This window comes from Acanthochromis polyacanthus, chromosome 16, assembly GCF_021347895.1.
Source record: "Acanthochromis polyacanthus isolate Apoly-LR-REF ecotype Palm Island chromosome 16, KAUST_Apoly_ChrSc, whole genome shotgun sequence".
NCBI classification, from domain to species: domain Eukaryota; kingdom Metazoa; phylum Chordata; class Actinopteri; family Pomacentridae; genus Acanthochromis; species Acanthochromis polyacanthus.
The window spans coordinates 21,526,203-21,546,386 of NC_067128.1; the positions used below are offsets into that span (position 1 = coordinate 21,526,203).

The 20,184-nt window shown below is 39.2% G+C and overlaps 1 protein-coding gene across 2 annotated transcripts in view; it reads left to right on the forward strand.

Annotated features, from left to right (window-relative positions):
* The window catches only part of lama2 (laminin, alpha 2), a 351,505-nt gene that overhangs the window by 127,200 nt on the left and 204,121 nt on the right, over window positions 1–20,184 (forward strand). For both annotated transcript variants that reach the window (XM_051960749.1, XM_051960750.1), the window contains exon 15: window positions 14,920–15,024. In XM_051960749.1, the coding sequence (XP_051816709.1) occupies window positions 14,920–15,024 (105 nt within the window). The remainder of the gene's footprint in view (window positions 1–14,919; window positions 15,025–20,184) is intronic.

The following is a 20,184-nucleotide window of genomic DNA, read 5'->3' on the forward strand; positions in this document are numbered from 1 at the left end:
AGACAATTTGACTGTAATTGTCGCTATATAAATAAAATTGAATTGATAACTCATGGATGGTAAAGCTAAAAGCTAGTGGGCTAGCGGCTAATGGCTAGCGGGCTAACGGCTAGCGGGCTAATGGCTAGCGGGCTAACGGATAACAAGCTAGCAGCTAACAGCTAGCAGGCTAATAGCTCAAGGTGCTAACAGTAACCACTTACTTTTAATCAAGAAAAGCCCCTGTGTGGTGCTTTATTTAGTATCACTGCTGTTGTTGTTGCAAGTAGCTGGCTATAGAGGACAGACAACATTAAAATCAACAAAGTTCAGCTTAAATAAACTTACCTGTTTTGCTCAGCATGGCAGGCCTGGAGTTGACAGACGGAGATGGAGGAGTGAGTGTCATATGACAAGGAGGCCCCGCCCACACCTCATTCCATTGGCTGAGATGATACACACTTCAGGAAGTGTGTGTATCTGCTGCAATACCGCATTGCACCACTTGAGGGTCTCACAAGCACAAAAAATTTACACACTTTTACACACTACCCACTTTTTGCTACCTTGTGGGCCATGTGAAAAAAAAGCGGGAGGCATATCAGGGGAGTCTCCTGAGCTGAATTACATTGAAAACGGTGTGGGGCCCACGATTTTGGGCCCCACGCTGTCGCTGGGCCCCTCACTGTTGGTGTGCTCCTTGCTACTGAGCCCCACAAAGTAATAAATGCAAGTGCACACACACACACACACACACACACACACACACACACACACACACACACACACACACACACACACTGTGGTCTGTCATGTTAGCCTGTATCATTGGAAGTGACAGGCTGTGTGTGGAATAACAAGCGAGCAGTGAATTTGTAAATGTGTGTGACGATGTTCTTGTCCCTTGCATGTCTCTTGTGTCATTAATGCTATGGGTGCTCATTGGCCCAGTCTCCTGCTGTGTTGATGCTCATTGGTCCAGAAGTGTGTTCAGCCAATGCTCATTGAGTGTTTATTGTTTGTGTAGCTCCAGGGTCTGCTCATTCACAAGGATAGTCATTATTATCATTAAAGAGTGTTCCACTAATAGAATATTCATCCAATGTTTCCGGTTTATTTGATAGTGAAGATCAAATAAATGGAGTTTAGTGTTAAGAGCCACATATAACTTCAAGATGTTGCAAATGTAAGGGCTCTGAATTATTTTAATGAAATGTTTTGCATGTTAAAACCTGCTCTAAAGAGTTTTGACTTTCCTCAGCACTTCTCACCTCAAGGTCCATTTAGTGGCTCTTCTGGAGCACATGGACTTTGCTTGATGTCATGGAAATGCTAATTTATTTATTTTTCCTGAGCACTTAAAGCACTTCTTATCTTAAGGTGCCATTGTTGTTTCAGAACTTTTCGTCTGTGACACGAGGATACACTATTGTTCAGAAGTTTGGGGTCACTGAAACAATTTCATGTTTTCCTTGAAAACTCACACTTTTATTCATGTGCTAGCATAATTGCCCAAGGGTTTTCTAATCATCGGTTAGTCTTTAGTCTCTAACACAATGCACAATTAGAACACAGGAGTGATGGTTGCTGGAAATGGGCCTCTGTACCCCTGTGTTCAAAAATAAGGACATTTCTAAGTGCCCCTAAACCTTTGAACAGCAGTGTAGGTAAATGAAAAACACAGAGGATTTGGGAAGTTTTTAAGAAGAAACCAAATATGATAATAGCAATACAGAATTTTCAACAGCATCATTTTAGCTATCAAAAGCTGCCAAATTGTAACCTCCATATTTCTCTAACACTGATTTACTAACAGATTCACAGTCAAAACAGATGAAAGCTTCAAAACAAGAAATTCTCCTCATTTGCTGGAAAAGAGCAACAAAGATGGGCAGAAACAGAGAAGGAAAGAGTACTGGGAGATTGAAGTAAGGAGATAAAGGGATGATGGATGAACATGGAGAGAGGAGCAACATCCTTTGCTGACAGCTGATGAAAGGAAGCTTAAAATGTGCTGAAAAGCGTGTACAAACACACAACACAGCTTGCGTTTCATTTTATCCTGTATAACTCCTTCTCTAACTTTGCTTCTGTCTTCCCCAACTTTGAAGAAGAATTTCTTATCTTCTTTGTCTTTATTGTGTGTATAGTACTTTAGAAGAGACGAAGTACAAAATAATAATCCTTACATAGGAAAATGCCATACAACTTGAGTTACAAAAGTGGAAAATTGTTTAGAAAATGCTCCTATTGCATCTTGGTTATAGAGGCTGACACCACATGTTTGTGATGAATGAAGTCTGCCTTTAGTGTTTCAGTAAAATAATTTTGTGGAAGATATCCTTTTTTTCTGCAAGAAGAACATCAGCCTTTACTAGGCTGATGAGCTGTGACTTATGAGAGAGACAAATGTGTGTAGAGGAGTTTGTGTATAATGCCACTACTAATCTGGTCTTGATTGCGGGAGATGGATTTCCCCTTCTATTACCTCACTTCCTTCTCTCCCTTCCCTTTCTTTTTTTATTTACATGGCTGAAAAATTTCCTTTACATCAATCAAAGTGAGTTTGCTCCAGTTTTCATCAAATAACTCGGTGCCATATGGATTTTTTAGTTCTGAAAAAGATGTGTGAATAATTACACAACAACCGCATGGCTCAGGAAAAAGAAAAAAGAATTCTTTCTCTAGATTGTCAGTTCAGCAGCCTAAGTAATCACTGCAGTCCTGATGCACTGATGTATTTATTATGCAAACGCATAAAAAAAAATCCAAGGCACTGTGACTATGAAACAGTCTCATATCCTGGCAAATCCAACCTGTTAAAGACAGTGTTGGCTAAAAGTCTTGTATTTGTATCTTCATATACTTAAATATGAACAATTTGTGTCATGTTCATACTTAATATTGTTACAGTACCTCTGATGGCAAGTGGATTTGTGTCTTAGAGGTAAATCTTCACTGAATGCTTTCAATATAGGATGTAATCCTGCTGTTGTTTAGTACTTCAAGTCTCATACACAGCAAGCTGCTGGAGTTGACTTTCAAGAGTCAGTGAGCCGTGGGAATGCAGAACAATAATTGATTGCCTCTAAGAGACTGGAAGCAAATGAGTGAGCTGCGCTTCCTGGTCGTCTTCCTGGATGGGATGTGCATACTGAGTTACAGTGCATCTAACCTTCTCTCCTCTGCCACCAACAGTAATAATTATCGTGTCATAGTCTTGCACACAACCACTTTATAATTCATAATTGTTGCTTCCTGGTTGCTGTTTTTTTTTAAGTCGCACAGAAAAGTCAAAGTTTCTGTGCAACACTCAGCAGCATGTAAAGCTGGATAGAAATAAATGTTCTTTGACTCAAGTTTGCAAAAAAATGGAGGCTTAACCTCGATTGTTTTACTTTAGCTAATTTTAATCAAATAATCATGGCCTACTGTACATGAGAGAAAGTTAATGCATGTACATAACAGCACAGTATACAGTACAAGTGAGTACACCCTTGTGCTTGAATGGTAATTATCTTCAGTGTCAAATGATTCAGAGTGGTATCATCTCTCAATATTTCCATTATGTCAATGTTAAACAGTCGAGTACTTTCTCTAATGAACAATCTGAACAAAGTCTTTAGAATGACTGTATTGCAACTACAGACCCTGAAGTAGAAACTGACGCACAAATTTGTACACCTGCGATTTTCAATCAGTCTGACTGCATGAAGGTGGTCACAAAATGACCTGTGAGCACCAGAGCTTTCTCACTTCTGAAACTATGGGGTGTGTCTTTTTGCATGTCTGCATCATGGCTCCACTGGGACAACAATTTCCAGAGGAATGAAGTATCTGATTTTAAGACAGACAGATGGAAAATGATATAAGAAGGTCAGTGACCGATGAAAAATGAGTAGACACATTTGCAGTAGGGATCACTAAAAACAGAACAAGTCATAGTACCACTAATCAGAGCTGCAGTGGCTGTTTTCCTAAAGTGACACCATAGACAGTGCATTCCTTTCACAATCTGAATTTTAGATCTAGAAAATGGACTTAGCAAAATGATTATCAGTCATTTTTTGTGACAGCTCAAACAGTGCAAACGACATTGCATAACATCAACTTGCCTTGTTTCTTTGTCACAAAATTGCAGTATTAAACTTTGCTAAAGACCATGAACAAAGTAAGGTGAATATTAAGAGCACCTTCTTTGGTCATGACCAAAAATACATTTGTTCGACTCAGATGAGTTTGGATGACATATTTGGTTTGAACTTGGCCAGGACTACCACAGTAAATGCATAATCCTGACAGGGAAGCACAGAGGGAACAGTGTGATGATGTTGGGCTGCCTGAGTCCCAAAGACGTTGGGGAGATGACATTTAAAGATGAGACCATGCATGCCTGTGAATATACAAAAATACTGACAGACAGCCTGACGACCAGTCAGCAGCAGCTTGAAAAATCCTTCCTTCTAAACTGTTAGGTATCAGTTTTATAGAAGAGCAAATACTCTACAGTGTGGTTTAGAAGTAATTGAGTTACTCTACGGAGGTACAATTTAGGATGACTTGACATTTAATATATATTACACAGGGTGTACTCACTTCTGTTGTGTTCTTTATGTCTGTGCCCATGCATATATATATGCACAAATGTCTATGAACATCAAGAACATCCATCTCGCCATCCATCACCACCCCCATCTCCTTGGGGAAGAAAAGACCACAGCAAGTGACCAGCTATAACCCCAAACTTTTTTTGAGGCCATTCCCCATGCAGAGAACTTCAAATAAGCAGCTGATAACCAATCCACCTCATTGCTATTGTGCTGTTACTGAGTCAGAGTTCACACCAGACTGACCCCCAACCAAAGCACACTGCAAACAACAAAGGAGGCCCCTGTGTTGCTCTGGCGGCATGGAGTCTAAAGCAAGTAGCTCTACCTCTACAGCATGGCCGCACACAGCTGAAAAAACATTCTCACACACCCAAGAAACTGCAAGTCAATGTCTAACCAAGCACTCAAAAACAGCTACAACACAGAGAAGTTTCAGGGTGCACACCATCTGAAGCAAGGACATTGTAGTACTCCAGAGCACAAATGCACTGTGATTTTCTTTACCTTCTTACCTTCAGGATCTAAGACTGTAACTTTGAGATGTTGCAAATAAACCACATCTCAAAGTCCCCACTGCTAGTGACACTGACAAACTGGATATCAGATTTTTCTTTTTTTTTTGGAAGTTTTTTGTGTATGTATATCACACACATTGGCACACATGCATAGACACATACAAAAAGATCACTTTGGTCAGATGTTGTTCAGCATTCCACTGCCTATTAATCCGTCTGGAACCAATCGAACCCCACAGCTAGGAAGGACAATTGTCTGTGTCTATGTGTGAGTGTGTATGAGAATAAAAATTTGTGATGCCAATTCCAAACAACCAGAGGAAATACGTCAGAAAGACAACCCAGGTTTGTGTCTGGGTGCTTGTGTTAGTTTTCTCTGTTGTTCCTTCTTTCTTTAGTGTGTTGTGTCTGCCTGAATGTGTGTGTCATTTTAGGGAGGTTTGTTTTCTGAAGCTTTTGTGACAATCTGGTTTTCATTTGCTGAAGGATGATTTCCTTTGCCCCACCCCCTCTACCCAGTCCCCTGAAGAGAGCATCAGTTGCCATTGTGTGCTTTTATACCCTGGAAACTGACAGCAAACAGCCGTACAATGTTCAGAATATTTCTTTAAAGAAGCTAGCATGTGGTATGCACAAAAGAAAATAACATACTAATGGCAGTACTCCCTCCACACAGTGATTTGTTTCACTGTGGTTGCTGTACATTGCTTTGCTAAGTGGCGATGGTGCTGTTTCTTACCTCTAAAATCACCATGGTTCTATTTCTCCTTAGTGTTTGAGGTCAGGGAATCCAAGAATCCAAATTCCAGGTATCATAGTAAGAGAATATTTCCATTTACAATGTTCTCTCAAGAAAAAAATCCTTTGCAATGTTTCCTTGTCATTGAGTGTCCATCCATTATCTATACATTGCTTAATCCTCAGGGTGAAGGCAGGGGACATCCTGGACAGGTCACAGGACTACATATAGAGACAAACAATCACATCTACGTACAATTTAGAGTTACAAATTAACCTCTGCATGATTTTGCCCTGTCCTTGAGTGTGTGCTTCAATATTTGGATAATTGGATATTAGGAGAAGAAAATATAGTTGCTTCAGAAAGTGCTTTACTGTTAAGTACCACACACCTAATTGCATTGTAAGTTATTTTAAATGTATGAAATTGACATTTCTGCCCATATCAATCTCCACTCGATAACCAGTAATGACAGAGTAAAGCATCCAGCCATCCATTATCCATACAGTGTTTAATCCTCATTAGGGTCGTGGGGGTGCTGGAGCCTATCCCAGCTGACTTGGGGTGATGGCAGGGGACACCCTGGACAGGTCGTCAGTCTTTTCAGTCATTTGTAAAAGCCTCCTTGGCAGTTCTTTACAGCATTGAGTCCTCTTGGTTCAGTCTCTACAGGCATGTACACCAGGATTTAGAAAGTTTATCCCATTGATACAGTCAGCACCATCATTTATCCTGGAGGTCCACTGAAAGCTATTTGAACTGGCTCAGTTTTTGTCTTTACATGTAGTGTGAACTTTGGCATCTGATACACAGGTATGTTGTTTTCAAAACTATGTCTATTCAATTCAATTCACCACCAGTGAACCAATCAAGTTCTACCTGATTGTCCTTTGGAGTGTCTCAGCAAAAGGTCTGCATAATGTTGTAAATGAGATATTTCAGTTTTTATTTTACAAACTGCAAAAAAAATCTTAAAAAGGCCTTTTTATTATGTTATTATGGATGACTGTGAGCTAGTTGGTACAAACAAATGCAATTAAGGTGCCTGAATACTTTAGACATATATCATTTGTAAACGTGAATTACAGCTCTGGAGCAACCTCATTAAAATGTAAAGGGGCATTTTTTTTAATTGAATGTGTTAAATCAGAATTATTCCTGTGGCTCACATGTTTGTATAAATTGTGTCTCTGTATTCAGAGGTAGATAACAGTAGGTAAAAGGATTCACTAAGCTGCAGCGTCTGTGATTTTCAAGATGACAGTAAACATGTCGACTTAGACTTGTTTACCATCAGTAATTTCATCTACCTTTGTCTCTCTGCTGATTTGAGGAGCTGGAATGAGTTAATCAGTGGTCATCTACAAAATCATAGCTAACAGCACCACTAACTGTTACTTTGATATTAAGTACACAACAGCCTAGTAACATCTTAGGCTAGGTGAAATCATCACTTAGTTCACTGCTTCCCGTAGCCTCCTGACTACCAGGAAAAAAAATATTTTCCAATCACAATTTTGTAGATGCTCAAACAAATGTAGGTCATGATATAATTCTGGAGTGAGTCTGAACACAGGGCTGGTCTGAAAGTGCTGGTATGACTGGAAACATTTTGATCTAGTATTATCAATATCTATCTTTTGTGCCCCTCATAGTGTGCTAGTTCTCTTTATATCTTTACCAATGGTGAAGCATGTGTGTGTGTGTGTGTAACTAAAATCAAAACTGGATACTTTTCTTGAATTTATTGTATGTGAAAAAACATTGGATCACTAAACATGTAAGTCTACTAGCTATAAAATGTTTTTATGGATATTTTAAAAGTTTTCTATGAAGTACTGCTTGATCTCCACCGAAGGCCAAACTGTAGCATAAGTCTGACCTTTCTGAAATAACAGCAGCACTAATATTGGGAAGCCTAAACACATGTAAGTCATTGCAATGCCTTGACATTTGACGATTTATTGAATATTAATATTACAGCAGAGCTCATGTGGGAAGCAGAGTGGGGATTTCACATCACTCTACCTCTTTGGTGTACCTGGTGTGCAGAGAAACCTGAAGAAGTCAAATCTCCAGCAACACGTGTAATTTATAGAACTTCTTTTGGCTAGTAGCCTCCATTAGACTCCTTATAAAAAATTAAGATACTCTTTTACTCTTTTATACATTCATTATTTTTTTAAATAAGTTTTTCTTTTGTCAAACATGCTTATTACTCTCAGACAAGACTTAAATATGTTCTTTTTTTGAGCAGGACACCCAGCTCTCCACTGTAGTGAACACATCAACATTTTAAAATGTACTTTTGTATCAGATATTTCAGATGAATATGGTAAAAACTTCAGCTGCCATGAAACTTCCCCAGCTGATTACTTACATTGAGAAAGTGATTTTTTATATCCCAAGTTTTCTGACACTATATATTTAAATGTGCAAGTGAGGTGGTGTCCTTAGAATTGCACAAATTTGCATCAGCTTCTAGAAAACAAATCTGACTCTAGAGAGAGTCAAGTTCACAATTCTTGTATTATTTTGTTGCTATATTAGAGTCAAAGGTTTTTACAGAGGGATTTTAGGTATATCTGTTTATCAGTCCGTTAATCAACTGCATATACTCTCAACATAAAAACAAATCTATTTTTATCATGTTTATAGGAATAGGACGTTTTATAAGGCTGTGAATTATATATGAACAAACCTTTTAGAGCATAGAGAGGAAAACAGCTGGGTAGTATGGTTTAACAAAGTGCTGCTGAAGAGGAGATTTCTAGATCATACTAATTAAATCAAGAAAAGCACTCAAAGAGTGCGGTACTCCGCCAAGGCTGCTCAGTCGTTGTATGATATCCAACAAATTAAATCTTTAAAATATTTGTGGTCTGCAGTGGTCGATTTGTATTAGGATCGCAATCGTGATCGTCAGCAGGCAGCTGACGTAGTGTTCACTTGTCGTCGTAGTTACAGTGACACCAGTGGTACAGAAATCTTTAACAAATCAGTGGATCCAGACTATAAGCCACATCACTGCCAAAATCTCGTAACTTGCTCCTTGTGTCATTTCTAAACTTCCCTGAAAATTTCATCTGAATCAGCTAATCCATTTTTGAGTAATGCGGTAAACAGACAGACAATCAATCAATCAATCAATCAATCAAAATTTATTTATAGAGCACTTCACCACACTCAAAGGTGACCAAAGTGCTTTCCAGTTAAAATCAAACAGTAAAATTAAAATAAAAGGAAATTAAAAGGAAGGAACAATAGAACACGTCAAGAAAAGAAAAGAAAATGTCCCCACATTACTGAGTATTAAAAGCCAGTCCGAAAAAAATATGTTTTAAGGTGAGACAGACAGACAAACCAACGCTGATTGTCACGTAAGTCCACCACATTTCTTGGAGGAGTAAAGAGTACAACATACATTTTTTGGAAGTCACTACTTTTGTGTAAAAGCAGTAACTTAAGTACATCACCACAAAACATTCTAGGCTTATTAATAGCATTTGTTTATTGCACACAATAAATGTTGATAAAGACAATAATTATCAAGAAATACAGAGAAGGTCTGGAGTATGGTTCCCAGCTGGTTTGAAGTAATTATTGTGAATGGTTTTAGTTCAAATCTGAATAACTATACTTGATGCCATGAATCACATATATCCAATGTAGCACCTACAAAGATGAGAGTGAAAAGACAAAGAGAAGACATATTTGACACTGTAGCTTTTCTCTCACGTAAGGTCAGTGATTTTTCAAGGATTCTGAAGTTGTACGTTTTCATTCCAGCATCCAAAAGAGCATAGCTCCTGCAGAAGCTACAGTTCTCGTCTCAACATGTTTAAATGAGTGTTTTCTCTTTTTTTTAAATTCCTGTTGTGAAATGAGCTTACTTTCTTTTATCCCCCCTCCCACATACAGTATTAGAGTAAGCTGGATGACTTGTATAAACTGATATACACTTATAGCTAGGCAAAGGGTTCCAGTCTAATGAAGATTGTGTTGGGCTCTTGATTAGGGTTTTAACAGTGAGGATTATGTCTTGTTCTTCTTATTCTGGTCACTAAGAGAGCTAATAACAGGCTTATCGAGCTCACAGGGGATCCGGCTGATGTCTGCTGCAGCTGTGTGTGTGTCTGAGTGTTTATTGTTCCTTTATTTCCACTACCCATAATTCCACTCTCCCTGTGGTTGCTCTCTCCTGCTGTGCTATTCCACTGGTCTTTTCTCTTTCCTGTATTTTAAGTCTTTATTTCCTCTCCCCCAGGATAGAGATGGCTAATCAGGTTTTCATGGCAAAAGCTTTGATTATGGTCCAGGTTGAGTGGATGGCGTCACAGAAGAAGTTTTTTTTTTCTTTCTCTGAGAAATGCCAATAATTTTAAAGGAAGCAATTTGCAAAATTGAAATTGCAAAAAAAGTGGATTGAGAGTCATTCAGAAAAAGCTTTTTTTGCTTCTTCTCAGCTCATATTACTCTGAATGCTTTGTGAACACAACAACGGTAAAAATACTGAAAAAAAGAAGGACAAAACAGGGTAATCAGTGTTTTATGCAAAAACCCACAAGTGGATGAGTTGAAGTATCTGTAGATCTGTGCAACTTTTTGTGTTTTTATCAAAAATTATGCTCTCAACCAGCACTTATCAGCCTGGGGGCCATGAAGTACGAGCAGCACAAATCTGAAGGATCATTGCACAGAAAGGAAACAAACAAATAAATAAATAAATACCATACTTTTGCTCTGCAATTTACAATTATTTTGTTTTATTTTTGCTTCATTTCTCAAATCCATTTTTCCAAACACTTTTCAGATCTGCCTCTTTAGCCATACAAAACTGTATTAGAAACTGGCAAAGGAATCCACTCATTTGGTCACTGTTTTAATTGCTTTTGATGACAAAAATGTTTTGTATGGCTGCTCTGTAGAACTGTAATGCATATCCACTCCATAATAAACAGCCTGCTTTCATGTTTCATGTCAATCAATATTGACAATGTTAGAAACACACCAGTACTACACAACCTGCTGGTGTTTTATTAGGGGTTGACCCTTAATGCCCTGGCCATTTATCCAATCAGATTATTGTCATTATTTAATTTGATAGTGTTGTTATTTTTAAAAATTTATTCCCGATTAAAAAAAAGATTAAAAGAATTTTGAAATAGCCAACTTTATCTCTCGTGTTTCTCTCTATCTGGAGAGTAATATCCTGCCCACAGCACTGTCTGACTGGTTAAGGCTAATTCACACTTTCCATGTGACTGATGTGGACTTTGAAAGTGGACAGCACACAGTTCTATTCTTACTACTACATGGGTCAGTTTGCTTCAAAAGTGCATGCATTGCCAGTCGTATCAGTGGTTTTTTGTGTTCAATGCAGGTTGAAGCACATTTTCATTTCAGGCTTTGTTTAATAAGATATTAAAATAGACAATTAAAGGTCTGGTCTGTTGGTTTAAAGTATGAAACTTATTAGGACGGACACACCGGTGGAAAGCGCATGAGGATCGGTATCTCAGCACTCTCTGCTGATTGCAGGGCAGATGCTATAGTTGTACAGTGAAGGTAACAGCACACACAAAAAACAGAGCACATACCAGAATTTAAATTTTCTCTGACATTCCCTCATTTTGGGGCTGCACAGTGGCTTGGTGGTTAGGACTTTCACCCTGCAGCTAAAAGATTCCCGGTTCGCATCCTGGGATCTTTTTGCATGGAGTTTGCATGTTTATCCTGTGCATGTGTGGGATCTATGGGTACTCTGGCTTCCTCCCACAGTTAATTTGTAATTCTAAATTGTCTGTAGGTGTGAATGTGAGTGTGATTGTTTGTCTGTATATGTTGTCCTGTGATAGACTGATAACCTGTCAACCTGCCTTCACCCTACGTCAGCTGGGATAGACTCCAGCCCCATTGCGACCCTAATGAGGATTAAGCATCCATCCTCTATACACCGCTTTATCCTCACTAGGGTCGCGGGGGGTGCTGGAGCCCATCTCAGCTGACTCGGGCGAAGGCAGGGGACACCCTGGACAGGTGAGGATTAAGCAGTGTATCGATAATTAATGGATGAATGGATGGATTCCCTCTTTTTGATCGTGACATCTACAATCAAAATAGCGATACCTGTCTCACCTAAAAAGCACTTATAGAGGGCCTTGAACAAACATCTAACCTGAGCTGGACTGTCCACACGGCTGCCCAGATGAAGAAGGCCCAAAGGCGGTTTTACGTCATCAGGCTGCTCAGGAAGACCCAGGGAGCTGTCGCCCACTCACTACAGCGGCCTGGTGGAGAGCATCCTCACCACAAGCATCGCTGTCTGATATGGAAGCACCACCCAGGCAGAGAAGAAGGCTCTCCAGAGGGTTGTTAAGACAGCAGAGAGGATCATCAGGGCTGACCTTCATTCCATGAACCAATTACACACTGAACAATGCAAGAAAAAAGCCAACAGCATAATCAAAGACAAGCATCACACAACTCACTCTCTTCTCAAATACCAACGCTCTGTTTACAACCTGAGGAAAAAGAGAGCAGACAGCCTGCTCACACACAGGACATGTCTCTGCCACAGCCAGAGTGATGGCAGACACAACATAAGTAACTGGACTCACAAAAAACAATTCTCACTGATTCATGTGCACTGACAGGGATGTACCATACAACTCATAACTTATTTATATATTCACAACTTATTTAAAGTAAAAGAAAGCAGGATTTTAAAAGAACTGTTGTCCATCCTGGATAACCCTGCGTTTCACCCCCTGCTGGACAGGCAGCGGAGCAGCTTTCCCAACAGGCTGGTCCAGCTCCACTGCCACAAGGACAGATACAGGAAATCTTTCCTGCCACAAACAATAACTATGTTCAATGCATCACCCCTGGCTGGCAGAAAGCGTTCAGTCCTCTCTGTCTTTTTTCCAGCTCTGTAATTTGAAATTGCACACTTTTTTATACTCTTGCACTCTTGGACACTATTTGCACTATAACACACTTAAACCCTTTAAAACTCAAACATATAATATAATATAATATATAGATGATAAAAACATTTAACTTTAAAAAAAGTAATACTGATGTTTTATTTTTGCAACAGTGGGTCTTTCAGGGTTAACATTTTACATCCTTTCCATAGGGCATTTTCCTTTGTATGTTATTCTTGCTGTTTATTTTTTATTTACTGCACATTTTTACTTATTTATCTGTATTTAGGTATGGTGGCGGGATTGTACTCTTTCTACTGTAGCAAACAAATATCCCCTTGGGGTTGATAAAGTATTTCTGTTCTATTCATATATAAATGTTACCCCTGTACATTGACCCCCCCTGCCCTTACCCACCTCCCCGGCTGTTTTACCTCCGCACAACAAATTCCTCAAACTCTGTGTGCATGTACATCTGGCAATAAAGTTCTTGACTTGACTTGATAGGTGGATATGTATCATAGCAATATCCTGATTTGTTGCAGTGGAGTTTTTTGCTTCAGAAACGTAAGAATACAGTGGAGTGCAGATCAGCTCAGGGATGAGGAGGTCAAGCAGCAAAAGCGTGTGAAATGTGTAGGCTGTGTAGTGTGGGTTTAAACTATGATTTTACTGTCCTCTGGAGTCCAAATCAGCAAATGGAGGTAGATGGAGAATAAGTGTTATAGAATAAAATATCCATCCAAGTACACTTCCAGGCTCGCTGCTGGTGTGTGTGCATTTTCAGTCAGCTGCGAAATGGGTGATTCCTCCTCCTGGTTTAAAAACTGAGAGTAATGATGTAGAATGGAAGAGGTTTATAGAGGCATTAAGCCTACTTCTTACTCCCTCACTAACTCTCTCCCTCTCTATCTTTCTGTCTCGGGCTCTATATCTTTGTCTCTCTCCCTCTCTTCTTCAGTGTCCCCCTCTCTCTGTTTTTATGGTGGCATTATTATCTCGCTCTCCCTCCCATTACTGTTCAGGTTGGAGCAGAATAATAAATTTCAGGATCATGCAGATGCAGCGTTTCTCCAGCTGAAGCTCATTCTGTGGACTCGACAAAAATACTGCAGCAAAATACCACAAGACACCAATGATTGTTGTCTATACATGTCTTCACGTTTTAAACATTTAAATTTTTTTTTTTTTTAGAGAATCACAGTCAAGCAGAAGGATGCAATTTCGTGTTTTTGGTTTTGAATTGCACACGTTTTCTGTTTCAAAATCTGCATGATAGATCCCATTTTTCCTGCTTTGCCGAAGCTTCCAGCTGTGATCGGTCTAAAATTTATACTCTATGTGGTAATTGCGTGTGTTGCCTTGCAAACAAACCTCCACTCCCCTCATCCTGTCCACTTAGCTTTTCAGCATATTTTATTTCTACACTAAAACTGCCTCTAAATAATCTCCCCTGCCCATCTTCACTTTTTTCTGCTATCCTCTTCCCTTGATTTTGGTTACACTTTCCGTTATGTACCCTCTTATGTACCCTCCATCTCTGTTTGTACGCTAGTGGAGGCCTGATGACATTCTAAAAAGGAGGTCATGACTAAAACTGTAGCTAACTTTTCAGTTGTAAATACTGTAACTTGCCTTGTAGACTACTGTTTAAAAGTTTGGGGTCACCCAGACGATTTCATGTTGTCTGTGAAAACTCACACTTTTATTCATGTGCTGACATAATTGCACAAGGGTTTTCTAATCATCAGTTAGCCTTTCAACTCCATTAGCTAACACAATGTAGCATTAGAACACAGGAGTGATGGTTGCTGGAAATGTTCCTCTGTAGCCCTATGTAGATGTTCCATTAAAAATCAGCCATTTCCAGCGAGCATAGTCATTTACCACATTAACAATATTGAGACTGTATTTCTGATTGACACAATGGTATCTTCACTGAAAAAAAGTTGCGTTCCTTTCAAAACTAAGGACATTTATAAATGACCCCAAACTTTTGAACGATGTATGTCATGTCAGAAGAAACGCTGACGTTGTCTATTGATGTCACTTGTATAAATCTTTAAATGGTCAGTGTTTAGTTGGAAAATCAAAAGGTGTTTTGTCAGCTGCTGTACAAGCTATTAATCTTTTTTTTCTACCTCCAGCTTGCAGCCTACGGAGGGAGTGTGGTGTTCACTGTGTCGTATACTACAGATCAGCAAGAGCAAATGGCCATTAGAGTCACCTCAGAACCTGATCTAATCATAGAGGTAAGTTTTCAAACACACTCGCTTTGACATACTCAACTATAATGATGAGCGAGTTCACCGCATATCCGTCTGAATGTGTTTGCACAGGGGCAAAACGCCACACTGTGATTATTTTTAGAGGCAGTGGTAATACATTTTATAATCACAGTGCTACTTGCAAATGTGCACCACCCACTCAGTCCCACATTTTTTTTCATCGTATGTCATATGAAACACCAGGAGGAAGCAAGAATTGGGGTGTGTGTGTGTGTGTGTGTGTGTGTGTGTGTGTGTGTGTGTGTGTGTGTGTGTGTGTGTGTGTGTGTGTGTGTGTGTGTGTGTGTGTGTGTGTGTGTGTGTGTGTTTTAGCTTTTGCTACATTGTGGGGACCAAATGTCCCCACAACTGTAGGAAAACCGAAAACTATGTCACTTGTGGGGACCTCATTTCGGGCCCCACAAGTTTAAACAGTGTTTTGTTGGCCATGTTGTTGTTACTGAAAAAAGTAAAAGTGCAAAAACGTTTCTTTAGGGTTAGCCATTGTTTTGGTTAGGGTTAGGGTTTGGTTAAGGTTAAGGTTAGGGTTAGGGCAAGGGTTAGGGGTTAGATATGAATGGGAGTCAATGGTAAGTCCCCACAATGATATAAAAACATAGTATGTGTGTGTGTGTGTGTGTGTGTGTGTGTGTGTGTGTGTGTGTGTGTGTGTGTGTGTGTGTGTGTGTGTGAGTGACTGAGTGAGTGAGACAGAGGTGATTTGAAATGTCATAATGTCATCTGCCTGTGCCTGGTGTTTAAGTAAGCTTTCTATGGTTTGGTTGGCCGTTAGGCCACAACGAAACAAATTACTGATTCCCTTTATAAAAGAAAAGATCATTTCGGTCCTCCTGTGCCATTACAGTCCCAAATTTCCGACAAGGATCAGTTAGATGAGGCTCTAACAGGTGATTTTGTACTGAAAAAGCAGACTGACCCTTTCCAACAAGAATGACTTATGACATTTACATGATTGAAAAATTGCAAATAAATACCATGTACACTGGCATTCCAATTTTGGGGAGACATGTCTTTATTTTTAAATAAAAGCAACTCTGTTCAATGAAGATAAAATTACATTAATCATAAACACAGTCTAGACATTGTGAATATGATAAATGACTATTCTAACTTGAAACGGCTGATTTTTAATGGAATATCTCCATAGGGGCACAGAGGCCCATTTCCAGCAACCATCACTCCTGTGTTCCAGTGATGCATTGTGTTATCTAATGGTGTTGAAAGGCTAACTGATGATTAGAAAACCCTTTTGCAGTTATGTTAGCACATGAATAAAAGTGTGAGTTTCCATGGAAAATATGAAGTTGTCTGGGTGACCCCAAACTTTTGAACGGTAGTGTATGTAGTGCTCTCGGTGTGGCCCAACATTTGTGGAGAAAACGAAGTTTGCCAAACAACTGCAAATTTGAAACAGCAACAGGACAGCTACATTATCAAGCATAAACTATGCAGGGACAGTAGCGTAAGAAAAACTCAATGTTATTCTATCAAATTGGCTGTTTTTTGTCAAAGACTTGATCAGCCAGCCCGATCTCACGAGGATTCGTGAAACTGTCACGTAAATTTTTGTTTCGGCTTCGTGCGCACCAACACGATTTCGTCATGTTTTTCGTGCTGCTCACCACGAAATGCGCACCAATGTATTTTAAACGGCGGACTTTTCGTGCCACTCAGAACGTATTTCAAAAGAATGTGTATATTATATTTTTAATGTAAAACCGTGGCGAATCCAACGCTATATTTTGCATGACATCGTCCCTAAACATAACCCTAACCATAACCCTAACCATAACCTAACCATAAGCCGGTGGTACACTTACCAATTTGCATAGGAATTTCAAGAATGTCCGGCGGCCGGCGGCCGCAAACGCGATCACACAAGCAGTATACGCCGATGGACAGCTTAGATCGTCATGAATCCGCCGGTATAAACCACTTTCAGATGTGATTACCACAGCGAAAAACATTTCGTGGTGAGCGGCACGAAAAACATGACGAAATCGTGTTGGTGCGCACGAAACCGAAACTAAAACTTACGTGACAGTTTCACGAATCCCCGTGAGACCGGGTTGGATCAGCAGTACAATTAAGATGGGAAAACTATGAATATGTTGTGCTGCATGTTGATTTAGATAGTTCCACTAGTGCCAGTTCTGCTGGCACTAGTGGAGTATTGTTGCATAATTTAAATATCAGAAAACCTTCCTGTTAAAAATGATACCACTTCCCTTTTTATTTCTGTCAGTATTTAAAGAATAGTATGTTAATAGTAGCCATATTTCCTTTAAATTATCTTCCAATGTGGGCAGTTTGTGTAAGTGCAGTGCTCCACTCACTCTCATTTGTTATTTTTAGTTGGTTACTTCACCAAGGAACGCTGCGGAGTTATGTGACAATCAGTATTGGCTTATGTGTTTGTCTGTCTATTAGCGACTTTACTCAAAAACGGACTAACGAATTTGGATGAAATTTTCAGGGAAGGTCAGAAATGACTCAAAGACCAAGTGATTAGATTTTGGCAGTGATGTGACTTAGAGTCTCGATCCACGGATTTGTTAAGGATTTCCCATTGCGAGATAGTGGCCAGCATGGCGTTACTTTAACCAAGACAACAAGTGAACGCTAAATCAGCTACTTGCTGAAGATCACATGATTGCGATCCTGCTACTGAATTATCGGGACTTATCCGTCGGAAATGATACCAGAAACATTTGATTGAACTGTGTGGGTGTTTCTAAGTGTAACTGTTTTCCTTCATCCTTGTGTGAATTTTCAGACTTTTCGGCAGCATCTTGCTCGTCAAGAAACTGCTTCTTAGATAAGCACTTGTCTAAGAAGCGGCGGCTGGAATGGTGGCATATATTAAATAATACGCCTTCAAAATAAAAGCATACAGGGAACGGTTATTTTAACACTAGCAAAACAAAGCCTTGCAAAAAGTGATGAACTGATCACCAGACCTTTATACAAGTAATTTGCACATATGTAGATCACACGATTCGTTATCCATACGTACATGCGTAACACACGTCTGTGCTCAGCGCAAGGTCGTTTTGTTTGTGGGTACATCTATATTAAATGATCACATTCCATAGTGCCGTGAGTTCTGATCATCAATAATAATAATAATAATAATAGTAATGATAATAGTAATAATAAAATGCTGCATTTCTGACAATTCCATATGGTGAAATCAACAGTGTGCTTTTCTTCTTTTTACTGTGATTTTCATTTCCATATTGATATATTCAATTATCATATCAAAGTCAAATTTGGTACAGCGACTACACTAGTCTGGAGCCCTGAAAACGGTTGTAAATGGTTTGTGTAATCGTTTTAGTTTTAGTTTTTAGTTTTAGTTGCAATGCTAAACTCTTTGGGCAGATGATGTGACAAAATGCTTAGGAGCAGCCACATAGCAGAACCCAGATATAAGTTCCCGCTCACCTGGCGGTACTTTGCTGTAAGACACGGACTTTTCCTAAAGCTTAACAAATATATTGTTTTTGTTGTGGAAACAAAAGGTTAACAACCAGAGGAGCTCGAGTGTGAATGTGTGTGTTTATGTATTTGTGTCTGCACCATTATTTATCTTTACACACAGGCTATTGGCTTTTGCAACAGTGAAGACCACTAAATGAAGTAGCACAAAAAACAGCGAAAAACAGACAGAAAGACACACAAGCAGCTACAGCTTCCAGAGAACTGCTGAACTTAGCAATAAAAAATGCAGATTGAGTCTCTCCCTCTTCTCTCTCTGTGTCTTTATAATGAGAAGGTTGCAATATGATGTATGGCAGCAATAAGCAAAGCAGCTACGCTATTAGTTAACTGTTTATATCTCCCATATCAGTGAACAACATTGTGTGTGTGTGTGTGTGGGGGGGGGGGGGGTACACACAAAACAAACAGGCCTACAATCAGCTTAGTGTGTGTTTGTTTCCTGTGTGCCAGAGCTGAACAAATATTCCAGTTATTTTGCACACAAAACCTTTTACCAAATGATGTGTTAGACAAGAGGAATTTTTAATTAGAATAGCGTAAAGAATGTTCAGACACTGTATACGTAATAAACTGCAATAACATGTTGAAGTACCGGCTTCTCTTCAACTGACTGCAAAAAGAGACTAGAGATTATTTTTTTTAATTTTTAAAAAAATAAAACATCCAATTGAAATTTCCTTCTGTAAAGATGGAATTTTAAATTAAATACAGACACAAATGCAACGAAACAATTCAAATTTCATACCCTCCATTCAGTAATTGTGTTATGAAAATGCACGCAAGGTAAGAAAAAAAATGGTAAACTAGAGTAAAAAATGGATGGAAAGACAGATATAAGGCTGTTAATTCCCTCATATGGCATGGTCATAAATGCAGCATGCTTTTTCATAAATGCAGCATTTGTTTATTACGTATTGATGATCAGAAATCACAGCAACATAGAATGTGTAATACAGATGTAACCACTGAGCACAGGCATGTGTTATGCTTGTGTACATTATGTCCGGATACCGAATTGCGTGACCTAAATATGTTGTGGGCAGCAGAAATTGATGGGACTCGGAAACACCCTCACAATTGAGTCAATTGCTCTTTGTATTATTTCTGACGGACAAGTCCCGATGAGTAAACAGCGGTTAATTTGTAGTAGGATCGCAATCATGTGATCGTCAGCAAGCAGCTGACGTAGTGTTCACTTGTAGTCATAGTTACAGTTTCGCCATGCCGCTATCTCCCAACTAAACAGAAATCTTTAACAAATCCGTGGATTCAGACTATAATCAGCATCACTGCCAAAATCTAATCAACTGGTCCTTGTGTCATTTCTGAAAATTTCATCCAAATTCGTTAATCTGTTTTTGAGTAATGTTGTGAACAGACGGACAGACAGACAGACAAACCAAAAGCGATCGTCACATATCTCCGCCTCATTCCTTGGCAGAGTAAATATGGAATAAAATGGAAAACAGAAAGGAATAAAGAGAGAAAGGGATGCAGGAAAAGGACTACAGAAGAAGTGAAGGAAACAAGGAGGAAAGATACACTGTAAAAAACAAAAGAATATTTTTAGGGTTAAATTCCGGCAGCTGTGGTTGCCAGAACACTGCTGTAAAATTAGAG